Source organism: Lepidochelys olivacea, assembly GCF_965140295.1.
Source record: "Lepidochelys olivacea isolate rLepOli2 genome assembly, chromosome: 3".
Classification (NCBI taxonomy): Eukaryota; Metazoa; Chordata; order Testudines; family Cheloniidae; genus Lepidochelys; species Lepidochelys olivacea.
The window spans coordinates 153128613-153145585 of NC_140413.1; the positions used below are offsets into that span (position 1 = coordinate 153128613).

At 43.7% G+C, this 16973-nt stretch overlaps 1 protein-coding gene across 5 annotated transcripts in view; it reads right to left on the minus strand.

Moving 5' to 3' along the window:
* Positions 1 to 16973, minus strand: part of MOCS1 (molybdenum cofactor synthesis 1) — a 51487-nt gene that overhangs the window by 16495 nt on the left and 18019 nt on the right. For all 5 annotated transcript variants that reach the window (XM_084623357.1, XM_084623358.1, XM_084623359.1 and 2 more), the window contains 6 exons: positions 12544 to 12708; positions 4925 to 4986; positions 4538 to 4649; positions 3098 to 3210; positions 2270 to 2380; positions 76 to 196 (listed from right to left, as the gene is read on the minus strand). In XM_084623357.1, the coding sequence (XP_084479483.1) occupies positions 76 to 196; positions 2270 to 2380; positions 3098 to 3210; positions 4538 to 4649; positions 4925 to 4986; positions 12544 to 12708 (684 nt within the window). The remainder of the gene's footprint in view (positions 1 to 75; positions 197 to 2269; positions 2381 to 3097; positions 3211 to 4537; positions 4650 to 4924; positions 4987 to 12543; positions 12709 to 16973) is intronic.

Below are 16973 nucleotides of genomic sequence, written 5' to 3' on the forward strand. Positions count from 1 at the left end.
AATCATCCATCCTATTTTAGGAAAGGGCATCATCTGTACTAACCCCTCATTATTACTTGTACGCAGTAAACATACCAGCATGCTGTTTCTTTTTTCTGCCCACTGCTGCTCCTATAATTTGAACCAATTCGTCCTCCGAAGCACCAGCCCGTAGGTGATCCCTCAAGGACACTTCTGAGTTCCCAAAAAGGCACACCTGCAATAAACCAAGGGGAAGAGACACAGTGAATAAAGCCAGCTGGGAAACACTATTCCTATTACAACCAACATCAGCATCCTGGGTGAAAACTGAGCAAAGCATTCAAATAATAAAAAGGCAGTGACACTTCCCAGCCTCTGCAGGCTAAGAAACTGCTGTCTTTTCTTTGCATAGCTCCTTGCAGCTGTGAGGGTCTCTGAGTTGGCAGAGTAGGGAAGCTGTGCAATTCCATACTCTTCCAAAACCTAAAAGGGGGGTGGGGGTGCACACAGGCCTCTGAATGAACATGTGGGAGACAAACCCTACAGTACCCAGATCTCCAGGCTCATTTTCAAGGATGAACATTTCTAATGTTAATTTCTAGCGTTGAACTGTGGCACGGAACAGAATTACATGGGATGCGCTGTAAAACTAGAAATTCACTGCAATACTGGGTCTGGCTGACTGACCACTGGATAACAAGGTTCAGTGGCCTGCTGGGCTGCAATGCTCAAAATTCAACTCAGAACAGGTCCAACGTCTGGGAGCCAAACAATGTTTTGCTGGGAACCCAACAGGATCCAATACTACAGCAGTTCACCTGAACATCAGGCAGCAAAAAACCAACTTGGCCCATGGGAGACCACCACCTACAGTTCCCCTATCTCTAGTACTCCTAAAGCCACCAGCCAGCCATTGACTTTAGGAGTATATAGAATGGGACCATCTGGAAACACAGCAGGCAGGCAGAGATGTCATGACATTTTTTCCCCTTCCTTCATCTCTCCTGCTGTTGTAGGTCTTCTTGCACCATGGCAGGGCTGAGAGATGCCCCACCTGGTCCCCAGGGGTAATCCAGGAAGCAAGTATTCAAGCAGGAGGCCTTTTTAAAAGTTCCACAAATACCGCTTCTAGATTTTTAAAGTACATTGCAATTGCTGAGAATGCACACAAACTGATTTGATGCCAATACAAAGTTGCCATTTCTGTCATGGCATTACTTTGCTCCTGGGAAAGTTGCTTTAGTACAATTGTGCCACCTCCAGCTAACTTAGAGGACACCTACTCTTCTGCTCAGCAAAGGGTCCTGAACATTGACAAATGAATCTCACCATACAAGTATTGAAAGGTACATGGAAAATGCATGGTTTTGACCCGGTTACAGCCACTTACACATTATTTCCGTCAAAGTGGTTTTTTTTTTTTTTTTAAATTTGCTATTGTCACACAACACAAAATTGTTTGAAAGTAAAAATAAGGAATTTTATTCCCTCTGTTCACTTTCTGCATTTGAAATCGCTTGGTGTACAGTCAGTCTCACTGTGACCTCTTTACAGGCAAGGTCACTGGTGCGTCAACATAGAACACCCTTTTTTTAAAAACAGAGAAAGGAAAATTGCAAATATAAAGCCACAAAAGTTAGCAGAGGGACTCAGGCAGGTGGACCCAAAACTTTTTTTTTTTTTAAACTGACAAGATTTCACACTGACATCATTCTTTTAAATCGGAGTGCTGCACAATGGAGCAATTCTTTGGCCATTGATTCCTCTCCTTACATTGCAGTTTACCGTGTAGCTACAGTCTCCATCTGAATGCTCCTTCTCCTGTCCCCCGACCACCCCCTTACATTCTATCCCTCTCTCAATCTCACCTTCACTTGACTTCCCCTCTCCTCTCCACTACTGCCTCTTCCATCTCCAACACCGTTCCATTTAAGAGAAGTATTTCAACTCCTTATTTCAGCTCTAAGGCCTGGTCTATGCTAAGTGAGGTGGGGGGATGGTTGATCTATGATATGCAGCTTCAGCTACGCCATTCTCGTAGCTGAAGTCGACATATCTTAGATCGACTTAGTATCACTTATTTCGCGTCCTCGCAGCACAGGATCGACAGCTACCGTTCCCCCGTCGACTCTGCTTCCACTTCTCGCCGTGGTGGAGTTCCGGAGTCGAGGGCAGAGGGATCGGGGATCGATTTATCTACACTAGACGCGATAAATCAATCCCCAATAGATCAATCGCTACCCGCCGATCCGGCAGGTAGTATACACATGGCCTAAGTCGGTGAAGGGCCTCTTGTTTCATTGCCTACCTTCAGGTTCCCATCTGCAGTTATCCTCAGCCGATTGCAGGATCCACAGAAGTGCTCTGACATGGAGGTAATAAAGCTGATCTGCCCCTGGAAATCTGGTACCTTGTAAGCCTGAAGCAGCCCCGGGACAGAAGAATAGATCAGGGTGGATAAAAGTCAATGATATTTACATGTTTTAAATGGATTTGTGATTTAAATTAGGTACATTTTTCTTTTGAAAAATAAACCTGGTTAAAATTAAATTTGAAATAACAACCTGTGTTATGGCCTCAACTTATTTTATATTAAAATGATTTAAATAAACAAAAACATTGCATCAATGACTGCTCCTCAACTTTTAATGAGTCTAAAGGGTGCCTGTTTTGGTTCTCTTTTCTTTAATTATATACTGAATCAGGGGAGATTAAGACCTGTCACCTCTAGATCCCAGGTTTGAATGAAGACTAAGATGGGAATAAAGATATGTCTAGAGAATTCAGGTTTAGTATTCCTCATACCTTGGAAACTCCTATGAGTGACACAACCAGATCCCTCTCTTTGGATACCCCCCAAAAATAAGCCCCGATGTGTCTACCCCACTGACACTCACATCTGACAGACAAGTAATTGGTAGGTGCCTGGTATTTCCATGGGAAAAGTTAATGACTGTTGCTCACTGAGGCTGAGTGCATGCAGTTTGATCGATGACCTTGGGATTATTACATATGTGGCTCTGGAGCATTTTGCCACATGCTAATCCTCTTTGGTCTAGCCATTAAAAATATAAGTTGTTGTGCACTTTGCTGAAGCACTGGGTCTCCCTTCATAGCGCTCTTAGCCTGCACCCACCTTGGCTGTGCTGGAGGCCTCACAAGCCAGCTTCTCCAATTCAGGCCATCTCTGCCTGACTGTATCCAGCATCTCCTTATAGCTCACCATCTTCTTGAAGTTCCACTTGTTGCCTAGGTTTGAAATCAGCACAAATTTTGCCACCAGGAGTTTTTAAATAGGAAAGAACAGAAAGTCCTTTTACCTGGATTTCAGTCGCCCCTTTCAACACCCAAACCGTGAAGACCTGTATTGGCCCCTCTAGACTATAGCAATCTCAGACAAGTTCTAACAATCCTTGTGTCCCTGGGTAAGAGGATGCAGTGAACTGTGAACCAACCTGGACTTGTCAGGAGGGGCAAAGGTCTGAAGAGAGACAATCAGAACAACTGTGTGTCGATGAAGTGACAACACGAGTCCTAGCTGAGGACTCTACGTTTGCTAGCTCTGGCACAGATTTGTGGCTTCTGCCCTTGTGCTGGCAGAGTTTAATGCAGAAGCTGAAGATCAAGCTATTCCAAGTTGGAATAGCTTGGGGAGATGGCCCCAGTTTTCCAAAAATGGGAATGGAAGGGGGAGATCAAGATCGATCTTCCTGGAAAGAGTTAGCAGGAAAAGTGCACCCCAACAAAGAGCAATATTGATACCGTGAGCACTGAGGACACTTTCTTTCTGGAGCATGGGAAGCAAAGAGGCTAGAATCCTGGGTTCTTGAAGGGCACCAGGGGTATGTCTACACAGGAAACAAAAACCCATAGCTGGCCCATGCCAGCCAATTTGGGCTCATGGGCCTCGGGCTGAGGGCTGTTTCATTGCTGTGTAAAGATAGAGAGAGACTGAGCTCTCGGAACCTCCCACCCTGTAGCGTCCTAGAGCCCGGGCTCCAGCCTGAGCCCAGAAGTCTACACAGCAATGACGCAGCCCTGCAGCCTAAGCCTGAATTGGCTGGGACTGGCCAGCCACGGGTTTTTCTTTGCTGTGTAGACGTACCCCATGTCTCAACTCACCATAAGCAGAACAGCCCACTCCATGGACAGCTACAGTGATAGAAAACAGATGGTGGGAGGGAGCTAAGGAAGTTTCACAGGCAGAGCACGTCTTAGAACCGTGATACCATTCCATTTCCAGATTTCCCTCGCAGGAAAGGCATCTCCAATATACAACAAGCCAGACCCTCCTTCAGCTCCTGGTAATTGCAGGGCACCCAACCTCCGACCCACTACACACTGACCTGCCATCCACTTGCCCTGTGTACTTGGTCCCAGCAGTGAAAACTACAATGGCTACTTTACACAAAGCTTCTCTTAGGTTTAAAATAGGGGTTCAGGCACCCTGTAGCAGACAGTCAACGCAATCAGGTTTCAGAAAAGAAGCCCAAGTAGTGAAGACTTGTCAGCCACATTCACTCCCCCCGAGAGAAGGCAAAAACTGCCCAGGCAGTTACAGACCAGGAGTACTGACCGTCGAAGGGCATGTATTCGATGAACCGCACGTCGAGCGGCTGGTTCTTCGTGAGCACCACGAAGTCCAACAGCTCATCCTCATTGAGGCCTCTCATCACTACACAGTTCACCTGGAGGGTAGAGAAGGAGCCTGAACCCATTGTGCAGAGATCCTGGTGTTTCCATGTAAGATCTCAATGCCCTGAGGCCCTGAATGGAAAATGGCCGAGTCAGCTACACACGGTGAAGAGGTGGGATCACCCTTATGTCCTGCGATGCTACTGGAAAATTTCTTTAATATTTACAAAAATTGCCAATCTCTGAAGGAAAAAAAACCCTCACAGCTGAAGTATCAAGTCAGAATAAAACACAGGGCTCAAGGGCACTACACACCAAATGATCTTACCTTAACAGGATTGTACCCCAGTTCAATGGCTTTGTTGATTCCTTCCATTACCTTATGAAAGCCTAAAATTGAACAAGAATTAAGTCTTAACAAAAATGTAGATGAGCAAGTCAGTATCAGACAAAAAGATGGCTTCGAGCAGGGGGTTGGACTAGATGACCTTCTGGGGTCCCTTCCAACCCTGATATTCTATGATTCTATGGCAGAGACAAAACAGCTTGGTCCAGTAGACGGGACTGAAGTCAAGAGACTTTTGTTCCATCTCCAACTCTGCTGCAGACTTAGTGTGACCTTCGGCAAGTCACTTACGGCCAGATTTTTGAAGATATTTGGGTGCCCAAAAAATGCAGTGTTGCTTAGTGGCTTGTGGAAATCCCACTGGCACCCTTGCATGTTTTTTTGGCACCCAATACCTTCAAAAAATCAGGCCCTTAACTTCTCCGTGCTTCAGCTTGGCCCGGCACTACCCCCAGTCTCACCGAAGTGGGAGAGAGTCTATAAAAAGTGCTCCCAGATTTAATGGGGAAAATAACCCGACTAAATTATTGCTAAAAGAGGCCATCCGGAAAGGGGTCTTTTGCATTTTTGCCTCGACTAAGGCTGCAGCACGGCACTTTCTGAAAACTGAACACTCTGCAATGAGCTGCTAAATGAATCAATAAATGGACAAAAACACCAAAATTCCCAACTCGCCCTTCACCACAGATTTATATCGGCTCCTGGAAAAGCGAATGGCTTTGACTTTGATTTTGGTTTTAAGGTGACAGGTGACTTTTCATGGCATCCTCATTTTATGAATCATTTGACCCATCAGTTTGATGGGCACACTGAAAGAGGTTTTAGGAAACCAGTTCAGCTTGGCCTTTGACCCTCTGGAAAGGACGAGACAAGAATCAAACTGCAGTGACTTCAGCAAGAGAAATCCTTAGCCTCATCCTCACATATTGCATCTCCACCCACCTCCAGGCAGAGAGTCCACTCAATACTTATTCTTCCTAATTGCTAAGCAGCTAGACAATTCATGAGTCCAAGGGCCTTGGAGATATCTGAACTCCTTTCCCATTCTCCCTACAACCCCACCCCAAGTGATAATCCAGTTTCTCTGTTAAAGTTAAGAAGAGACCTGGCAGCAAAAAGTTGTTCCTTGCTGTGAACAGGTGGCCGCAACGGGAATCATTGTCAGTCTATTTCCTAGGGGACACGTGTTCACATCGAAAACCATCATCAGAATTAGCACTAAGTGTCCCTCCCCATTGGCAGTGAAGGCAGTGGTGCCAGAGTGAGCCATGGAGCCTGAACTCCTGTGGGGCCACTGCTGTAGCAAGAGAAGAGGGGTTCATACACACTAAGTATTGTAAGCTCTTTGGGGCAAGGCCTGAATTTTTGTTCGAGGTTTGTACAGTGTCCAGCACAATGGGGTCCTGGTCTGTTGGGTTGAGAAGCGCCCAGCACACTGTGGATGCTACTGGAAATAAGAAAGTGCCTTTCTGTCTCCAGGGCTGCCCATCCAGTGCCTTTCTCCAGTACCAACTGTGCAAAGAATGCCACGAACAAGATCAGGGAGCTGGGAGCTTGAACCCATCTGTTCCCTGGCTAGCTCAGAGTGGGCACACCAAACACGGGTGCACAAGAGGGAAGCAGAGGATGCCAGTCCCATTGATCTTTTCTGACCCACAACTACAGCTCCTTTAATGCCAGCCCTGCAAAACAGAAGGATGAAAGTGGGATGCAGGGGTGAAGAGCACAGGACTAACGAACTGGAGAACTGATGCCAACATCAGCTGCTTGAATTCAGAACCTGTTTGCTGTCTCCTCCTCACAAGAGTGTTTGCTTTGCTGGCACCTAGGAAGCCCATGACATCAACAGTGGGTTTTATTCTCATTAAGCAAGCTGCAGACTAAACATGGCAGGAGAGATCGTAACGCACTGCTTGTAAACATGTCCCAGAGTCACAAACAGCGACTGGGAAGCCCAGCAACCTTTGGCAAGGACTGAATGGAGAGGGAATAGTGTGACTTAGGCAATGCCAAAAGGTGAGCTTTAATTGAACCCCCCTCCCCCCCCCAAGGCCAGTCATCAAAACACAGCCCCAAACAGCAGATTTAAGACACCAGGCACACACGAGTCCATGCACGCTTGGGCTCAGCCGGGTAGGGAGGATCTGAGGAGGATTACAGCTTGTGATGTATAAACAATTATCCTTCTCAATTCCTCCTCTTATTCCCAGCCACACACACTCAGTCCCTCAGACTCTCCAAGGCAGGGTCCTATCCAGAGAAATGCTTATGCTCTCAGCTGGGATTCCACCTCCCAAATTTCATCCCTGCAGGAGAAGTAGTTTGAAGCCACAAGTTCAAGGATGTGATTGGGGGAGGCTGTTATCTCATTGCCTCCAGGGGCAATCTGAAAAAGCGAGGCAGGTTGTAAACTCATTTCGACCATCAGCATCAAAGTGCAGGTATTCTCCCCAGCTCATTCCATAGGGTGCGGAGGGCAGGAAGGAGCTGAGGCACCATGTTCCTCATTTTCATGCATCTAAGTTACTTACGTGGCCCCTGTTTTTGAAGTATCAGACCATCTCAAAATCTTTAGTGCATTTATCCTCCCTATCTCCGTGAGGTAGGGCTGTACTATTATCTCCATGTTCCCAAAAGGGAACTGAAGGCAGATTAAGGCCCAGATCCTCAAGAGGTATTTAGGTGCTTAATTCATATTAAAATCAATGGGAGTTTGGTGTCTAAATACCTTTGAGGATCTGGGCCTAAGTGACTTTCCCAAGGTCACACAGGAAATCTATGGCAGAGCAGGGAATTGAATCCAGGTCTCCCGAGTCACAGGTCAACATCCCAACCACTACACAATCCTCCCTCCCTAATGTACAAGTTTATTCCTCAAAAACAACGAGGAGTCCTTGTTAGTCTCTAAGGTGCCACAAATTTATTTGGGCATAAGCTTTTGTGGGCTAGAACCCACTTCATCAGATGCATGGAGAAGAAAATACATTAGGCAGGTATAAAAACACAGCACATGAAAAGATGGGAGTTGCCTTACTGAGTGGGGGGTCCGTGCTAACGAAGCCAATTCAATTAGAGTGGATGTGACCCATTTCCAACAGTTGACAAGAAAGGGTGAATATCAACAGAGGTAAAAAGAAAAGGAGGACTGTGGCACCTTAGAGACTAACAAATTTATTTGAGCATAAGCTTTCATGAGCTACAGCTCACTTCATGCATCTGATGAAGTGAGCTGTAGCTCAAGAAAGCTTATGCTCAAATTTGTTAGTCTCTAAGGTGCCACAAGTCCTCCTTTTCTTTTTGCAGATACAGGACTAACATGGCTGCTACTCTGAAACAGAGGGAAAATTATCTTTTGTAGCGCTAACAAGGCCAATTCAATCATGGTGGATATGGCCCATGATTTATGGTTTATTCCTCAGACTCTAGTATAACCACTGTAAAAGTTCCCAGGCAATAGGATTACTGATCCATGGAAAATCCCCTGAGCCTATAGAACCAAAACCTTTTGTCTGGATTCCCACCCACCCGGAAAATAAGCCCTCAAGTGTCTTCGCCACTGTGCTTTCATATTATAACTCGACTCATCCCTATGACAAAAATCTTCCATTCACTATAAAACTTGGTCTAAAGACATGCAAAAGTACTTTTTTTTTATTTTAAATAAAATGGATGAAACTAATCACCCACTTTTGGAGTTATTGGTTTCACCCTATTTCTTCTTCACCCAAAGTCTTAGAAAATTAGTAACTTTACTCTTACCTTCCCTTTTATACATTTTATTAAAACCCCTGGGAATTTCCCCATCTCTCCCCTGCACCTTTGGGCTCAGCAGCACTCTCTAGATTCCCTTTCTGTGGTTAAAAGACCCCCCCTTTTTTTCCCCTAAGAACATATATAATTATGCCTTTCCCTCAACAAGTTTTAGTGAGATGCAGTTTGTAAGCAGCACATTGCTAATGACTCCCAACCAGATATCCAGAGCTGCTGAAGCTGCAGGATCAGGTTTATCCCTTCAATAGGAGAGAAGGAACACATTTCCCCACAAGTGCCTGAAACTGGCTAGTCTTTAAGTGCAGGTAGTGAAAAGCAAAGAGTGGACAGGACTCCCAGCTGTGCCCTGGGACAGCCAGATATTTTCCTGCACTATCTACCATGAGGCAACCACACCAATGACATTGCCTAGATGAGAAAGTTAGAGAGGCAATGTTCATTTGTGTGAGAGCTGTATCCAAACACAGTGAATTTCCTCATCATGAGCCAGATGATTAACCAAACAAGTATGCAGAGAGAGAAAGAGACAGATAATCTTTCCTCACCTGTCATAGACATGGATCATGCTACACTCTAGGTTTAGTCTGATTTGTGAAACCTTGGGCCCATGGCCAAGTGCTCAGTACCTTACAGTTACCTTTCTCTATAGCCCTGCAGAGTTTTAAATAGCTTGTTCTTGACTTTACTGGTACTGCAGCACCATCTTGTGGCTAAGGGGAGACATTGTCTATAAGCTAGCAGGTTCACAGACACGGAGGGTTTGGGGTTTTTTGGTTTTTTTTGTTTTTGTTTTTGTTTTTGCATTTAAAAAACTAAGGGAGTGAAGAGAGATTTTTTCCCCAACATGAAATTCATCAAACCTGAAAATTTGGGTTGAACTTCATGTTGAGCATTGAGGTTCATTTAAAAGGAACTTTTAACATATCACCATTACATTTTGTATTTGTTGTTGTCCTAGGTCTCTGAAATTTACATTTGGATTCACTAGCTAGGAAAAAAAAAGTTATAGGACTCATACCGCCTCATCAGTGACCTCATGCTCTGTTTATCCACATTAAAAAGTACAGGATGGACAGCAGTACAAACTACACACACAACACCAACATAGAATGACAGAAATGGAGAACTGGAAGGGACCTCAATAGGTCATCTAGTCTAGTGCAGTCCCCTAGGCTGAGGCAAGACTAAGTATGATCTAGACTGTTTCTAGACCATCCCTGACAGGTGTTTGTCTAGCCTTTTTTTAAAAACCGCCAATGATGGAGCTTCCACAATCTCCTTATGTAATTTGTCCCAGTGCTTAGCTATCATTATAGTTAGGAAGTCTTTCCTAATGTTTAACCTAAATCTTCCTTGCTGCAATTTAAGCCCATTGCGTCTTCTCCTGTCCTCAGCAGATAAAGAGAACAATTTATCACTTTCCTCTTTACAATCTTTTATGTACTTGAAAACTGTTATCATGGTCCCTCTGAGTCTTCTCCTCTGCAGACTAAAACCCAGTTTTTTCAGTCTTTCCTCATGGATCATGTTTTCTAGACCTTTAATCATTTTTGTTGCTCTCCTCTGACTTTCTCCAATTTGTCCACATTTTTCCTGAAGTGTGGTGCCCAGAACAGGACACAGTATCCAGCTGAGGCCTTATCAGTGCTGAGTGAAAGCATTACTTCTCATGGCTTGCTTACACCACTCCTCATAATCCATACCAGAATAAAGTTTTGCTTTTTTTGCAACAGTATTACATTTGTGACTTATATCTAGTTTGTGATCAACTATAACTGCCAGAACCTTTTCTGCTGTGCCACTATAGCATTTCAAGTGTACTAAAGTGACATATATCACCTCTCCCCTCCCACCCCCCATCCACAAGGCTTGTTACACTGTCAAAGAAGATTAGGTTGGTTTGATATGATTTGTTCTTGACAAATCCATGTTGATGGTTACTTATTATCTTATTATCTTCTAGGTGCTTACAAATTGATTGTTTGATTATTTGCTCCATTATCTTTCCAGGTACGGAAGTTAAGCTGACTGGTCTGTAATTCCTTGGGTTGTACTTATTCCCCTTTTTACAAATGGGTACTCTATTTGCCCTTTTCCAGTCCCTCTGTGATCACTCCCATCCTCCACAAGTTCTCAAATATAGTGGCTAATAATGACTCAGATCTCTTCAGCCAGTTCCTTAAGTATTTTAGGATGTATTTCATCAGACCCTGCAGACTTGAAGGCATCTAATTAGTCTAAGAAATTCTTAACTTATTTCCCTATTTTAGCCTCAGATCCTACCCAACTCACACTGATGTTCACTTTGCTAACATTTTTGGTGAAAATGAACAAAAAAGGCATTTAACACTTCAGCCAGTGCTGCATTTCCTGTTGCCTTTCCCTCCTTGTTGGGAAATGAGCCAACTCTGTTCTTGGTCTTCCTCTTGCTTCTGATGTTTTTGCAAAATGTTTTCTTGTTACCCTTTATGTCCCTAGCTAGTTTAATCTCTATTTGTGTCCCTACATGCTTGTGTTTTTTGTTTAAAAATATTTATCCTTTGTAATTTGACCTAGTTTCCACTTTCGTATGACTTTTTTTTATTATTATTATTAAAGTTTCAGGTCATTGAAGATCTTCTGGTTAAGTCAGGGTGGTCTCTTACCATACTGCCTATCTTTCCTTCACAATGGAATAGTTTGCTCTTGGGCCCATAAAAATGTCTCACTACACATTTAAACACACCTCAAGCACGACCAGGAAAGACCACTTCTACTGCTGAAAGCAAGTTTCAGTCTTTGTGGCCTATTTAGTCCTTTCTCTGCTGGAAATGCCAACAAGATTCCAAATAGTGCCAGTTCTGAAGCTAATTTCAATGCAGGCTATTTGTCCACTAGGAACTGGACTGAACCATTAACTCATTTCACAGGCCACCAGGACCTACCTGAAGGAGTCAACAGAAGCAGTATAGTAAACCATATGGGGACATTTTAAATTGGTTGCTTAAGTCACAAGATTGCCCATCTGATGGGTCCTTAAGCAGATTCACTGTAGGAAGTGTGTGGAAGGGCTTGTACTCCATGGAAAACAAATGTTTAGAGAGTTGAAGAACAAATGTCAGTACAAGAAGCAGAGCTGGTGTATCGCAGGCAAATCATGGACCAACCTGGTACACAGTGAATATATTCTGTATTCATCATCATCCAGTATTCGGGTATAATAGGTTCTGAATCTGGGAGTCACAAATGGGTTTCAGTGACTTATGACCATCTTCTTTTTCTTTATGGTTAGACATGCGAGGAGGAGGGGTTGTCACAAAAAAAAAAAACACCAAAAAACAAAAAAAACTTGTGTCAGTTGTAACCTATGGTTATGGCAAGGAGTAGGTTGTCCACCACTGATCTGGATGAATCTCTTTCAGTTTTTGTGGGTGGCAAGGAAACAATCTGGCAGCCATTCATGCCTTCATTTGATTAATAATGGTGGGCAATTGGTTTCAGGGTATTGTTTCTGTTTTTGGCTGAAAATGTTGAACAGGAGAACATTGTAGAGATGAGAATTGACAAATGTAGTTATGAGACCTCCTACCTCAAGCTGTTATTCACAAATGTTCTTTATTCCACCCATTCTCATGAAAAGGGGTTTTGCCTGTGAAAGAAGGCTGAGTAGAAGGGAAAAGGGCCAGCTATCAAACTCAAGCCCAGTGTAGATATTTTAGGCTGGTCTTAAGGAAGGGAATCTCACTTCTCTAACAGTAGAAGTTTGAAAGAGACTGGATGAACAAACAGGAATATAAAAAGATGGACAATGTTACCCTATAACCAGTGAGATGTTATTTGAATTTCTGTACCTTTCCTCCGGACGATGAACTCAAATTTGGCCGGAACCAGAGTATCCAAGCTGATGTTAATGGCATCCAGCCCCGCCTCCTTCAGCCGTGGCAGCAGCCTAGCTAAGTTGATCCCATTGGTTGTGACAGCAATGGTTTGTAGCCCTTCTAGCTTGTACAGCTGAGCTAGGAAACAGCAGGGAAAAGGAGAGCGTTTAATGGTCAGAGTTCAACCACAGGATGCACGGGAACTTCTAGAGAACATTCTAGATCACTAGGGAAAGGAACATACACAACGGTGGGGAAGAGAAAAGTTAATTTCACATGAACGCAGCCAAGAGTCCAAATCCCTCCATCCACCAAGGCCCTTCACCCACTTACCAATTCACTAGATAAGATAGAGAGGGGAGCTCACCCCATACCAAATGGGCTCTGCTGACAACCACCACATGTTTCTGTACCTCATTCTCTATGGAGCTGCACTTATTAGATTAATATAGTACAGCGCAAGCCAGCTTCAAATGGTATTAAAGGAGCTAAAATGTGGCAAGCAGCAGCGATTCCAAGAACTTCATCAAAACGCTCTGGCTATATAGATTAACTGTGTTCTATATGTATTACAGCAAACGAGTACTTTAATGTTGAAGGAAGCCCCATGGACTCCTTTAACCTGGCCAGCTCCCAGCTGTCCAGTTCCGAAAGCTGAATTCCAACGCTAATGGGTCAGTCACTAACCATCGCTTTCTTGGGGCCCCGACTGGATCCAGATACTGAACTGCTTGCACTTATAGAGCACCTTTTGTCCTAAAGGCTTGAACACCATAGCATATCATTCGCCGAAAACTGCTTCACCCCCCAACGAAACGCAACCACATCTCTGGGGAGAAAGTGGCAGCTACTTTAGCAGCTCAAAGTAACATTATACAAGCAATTTAAGACTACAGCATGCTTTGCTAGCTGTCACCAAAAACTGTACAGGGAATTTAAGAAGGCAAAGAGATACTTGGGTGGTACAGCTTAAAGGCTGAAATCTTCAAAGTTCATCATTAGCATTAATACAAGCATCACTAGTCTGAGTGATCAAACAGTGCTAATGCAAGACCCACAAGGGGACAGCTATTAAAAAACACAAGAGGAAAGATTAGATAAACACCCCAAAGTTCAAGTCTCAGAAACAACAGCATCCCTCCCCCCCCCCCCCCCCCCCCCAAAGGATGTGTAGAAATACTTGCAAGGTTCTGAGACATGGCTAATCTCCAATTTAGAGCTACACAGTTCCTATGTTAGTACCAGTCCTAGGAGCTTCATGGTGACTACTGGGTAGCTCAAAGGGTCTACGGTAAAAAGGCTGCCACATGGGTGAGGAAACAGAGGTGCTAATTCCAACTGCCCCTAGCGAGGAAGTTGTAGAACATTACCCATTGTCTCACTTGATGAGGTTCAGTATCCAACCTGCCCCTCAACCTGAATGTAATGAGGCTTTTCCCAAACTTGGCAATGCTGTCCCACCAATGGGGCTCACATGACACCGAAACCAGCCTGAAACATCTGCACAGCTGAGTTAAATGCAGAAGGTTGTTACTGGGAATTTGGCAGCAAACTTACTATGAAATTAAAAATTGAATTCCCTGTAGTACTCCAGTTTCTTCTCCTTTTTCTTTCCTTAGACTTCCTTTCACTTCCTCTCTTTATAGTGGTATTTTTAAGCCTTCTCGTGTGTTTAGAATTTGTTTGAAACACTAGAACCATTTTATAGTGAAGTCATCTGCTTACTCTACATAGAGAAAGCCTTGCTAAGCAAAGGATTTACCTAACTGGGATCGCAACCTGAAAATGGTGATGCACTGGAATCACTTGGGATTGCTATTCTGTTTCACTACCACCCTATTCACTGTGTGCGCTTTCCACTGTATTTAAGTTATGTCATTTTGATTAGTAAAAGTGTTCAGCTTATACTTCTCCAAAAACCATCCTTTTCTCGTCTCTTTAAAGTGCAGGTCAGCTATAAGAAGTGACTGTGTAAAAGTGGCATCTTATTCAGTAGGTTTAGTCCCTCGGGCTGTGTTTATCTTAGACTCTTTCTGGGAGTCTCCCTCCCATTGCATTATCAATAGAGGGAGGGTTAGTGTGGACAGGGTACGGGCACTTTTATCACCATGGCATCTAACGCTGCTTGGAGCAGTTCTACTAAAAGCATAGTGGTGAAAGAGCAGGTGGCCACCTGGTCCCCATCTACTCAAGCACTCCCACCACTGCTACCTCCAAGAGAGCTACATCTTTAGTGTTCCTCAAACTATTCACTGTGCACAAGCCCTGTCTGTATTTGGATACACATCTGCCTATTTAAGGTGCAAAAATAAATGGTTCCCTGCCTTATATGCCCCTCGCTGCTCCTGCCCCGTACGAGGCAGTGGCCACATTCTATTTTGAGCACGTTAGCTCAATGAGACCTAGTATGAGTATGTCTCATCGAGCTGGGAATAAATACCTCCAGACATACCTTCATGTGCTTCCCTTAGGGTATTTGCGACTGAGATTGTGGCTTAGAAGACGTATACCCAGTACTGTGAGTGTTGGAAGCAAAGGGACAACAGCAATGTTCTTTAAGAACCCACTTTCTCTTCCCTTTCCTTTCCGGATGTCTCAAACCTTCCCCATGCACCAGGAGTGAGCTACCAGAGAAGGGGTGGCCACTGTTGTGGGAGAAGCACTAGCTAACACCACAGTCCGTTTGCCAGTAGGGGAAACGTGCTGTGCTTCCAGCCTGGAGAAGAACGTACATCAATGTAACTGCTTTGCTTGCCCATCAGCTGTCCTCAGAACACACATCAACCACCAAGCTTCCAGCAACAGAGAAACAACAGGAGCCACTACAGACGTCACTGCTGGAAAGATGTAGTAAATACAGGTTTAAGCAGAGTCCAGTCAGACTTTCACACTGCAGCCTGAACCAGATGGATTCCAGCAGTAAACTATTATGGCACCAGCTGAATTTAGCCAGCCAATTAGAGCAAAATGTGGTTCTTATCAGTGCCTCTTTCTTTGTGTAATGGATACACAACTAGACAATTCACTGGAGACTCTAATGGAGGGCACAATATTGCCAAGTGTAGTGAACAGACTGGACAGAACCCAGAGATCAGAAATTAGAGATGGAAGAACTAATCCTTAGTGTCTGTAGTTATTCACCACAACCAGACATTATCCTTGCCTGCTTGTTTATTTGTGCAGGCTAAGCAGTAAAACATTTGCAGCTATCTTGTGCCACGGCTGCACTGTTTGACTAGTAAACTCAGTAGCGATTACAGAGAGATTTCATATACAAACATGAGGTGTGCTGCTGGATTAAGGCTGCTTTTATGCCTCCTGTAATCACTTCAGCAAAATAAAATAAATAAATAAATAAAAAATAAAGACAAACCAGCAGCTAAATACATACAAATAAAGTCAAATGGCAAAATGACCGACTGGAGTGGGAAAGAAGATCAGACTACCTACCTCAGGAGTCTGAGGTGGAAGTGCAACATTTAGCTTTAAATAAAAAATGACAACCACTTTTACGTTTGTTGCCCCTTCCTGGTCAGAACATTCTCTCTGAAAATGGCATATTCTCTTTTGATGGCTCCCTACCCTCCTATCGATAAGTTAAAAGGTGCAATTTCCTAGCAAAACACAACCCAGTATCTAATAACAAAACAAAGGAACGGTTCAAAGTTCTTTCTACCTCAAAGCAAAGGTCATAGTTGATTTTCAGCCACTGGCTGGGAAGATCACCAGTATTAAAAGAGAATGCAACTGATACACAGTTGATTTGGCTTTGCAGGACTAAATTGTTTGGAAAACATTTAGATGCGTTGAATAATGCATTTATTTGTCTGTAAAGTGCCATGCACTCTTATGGGGCTGTGTAAATGAGGCAACTCTTTATTTTGCAAATACTCCAACCATAACCCCATACAGTCCTCGGCATCAGCTTGGAGATCCTCAGGGGGAAATATTAGTAAAAAAGCCACACAAACCTCTTAGCCGCTTAAAGAAAAATCCCTCCCCTCGCACCCCTCAACAGTATTTTAAAAGGTGTTTCTAACAAATCGGAATGCAGAACAGTCCTTTGGAGTATCTTGCATGTTTGTATGTCAGCATGCTCCAGGACAGCAACAATCAGATCAAAGTACATGCCTGCTAAATTTAATTGTTGCTGCAGTCAGCAAAGGGGGGTGGGAAGAGAAGAGGGTGTACACAAGCATATATATAAATGTACTAATACATTTCAAACTATTCATATAAACAGGCTTGTAAATGTCACTAAGCCCTGCCCAGACTAATTGCATTATTTCTATAAATATCAAGGTATTTCAAAGAAGAAAAAGCTATTAAAAAAGCCAAAGACAAACAAGCAAAATAAGGAGTAGACTAAACATGAGGCATTAACAAAATATGTGATAATGCCA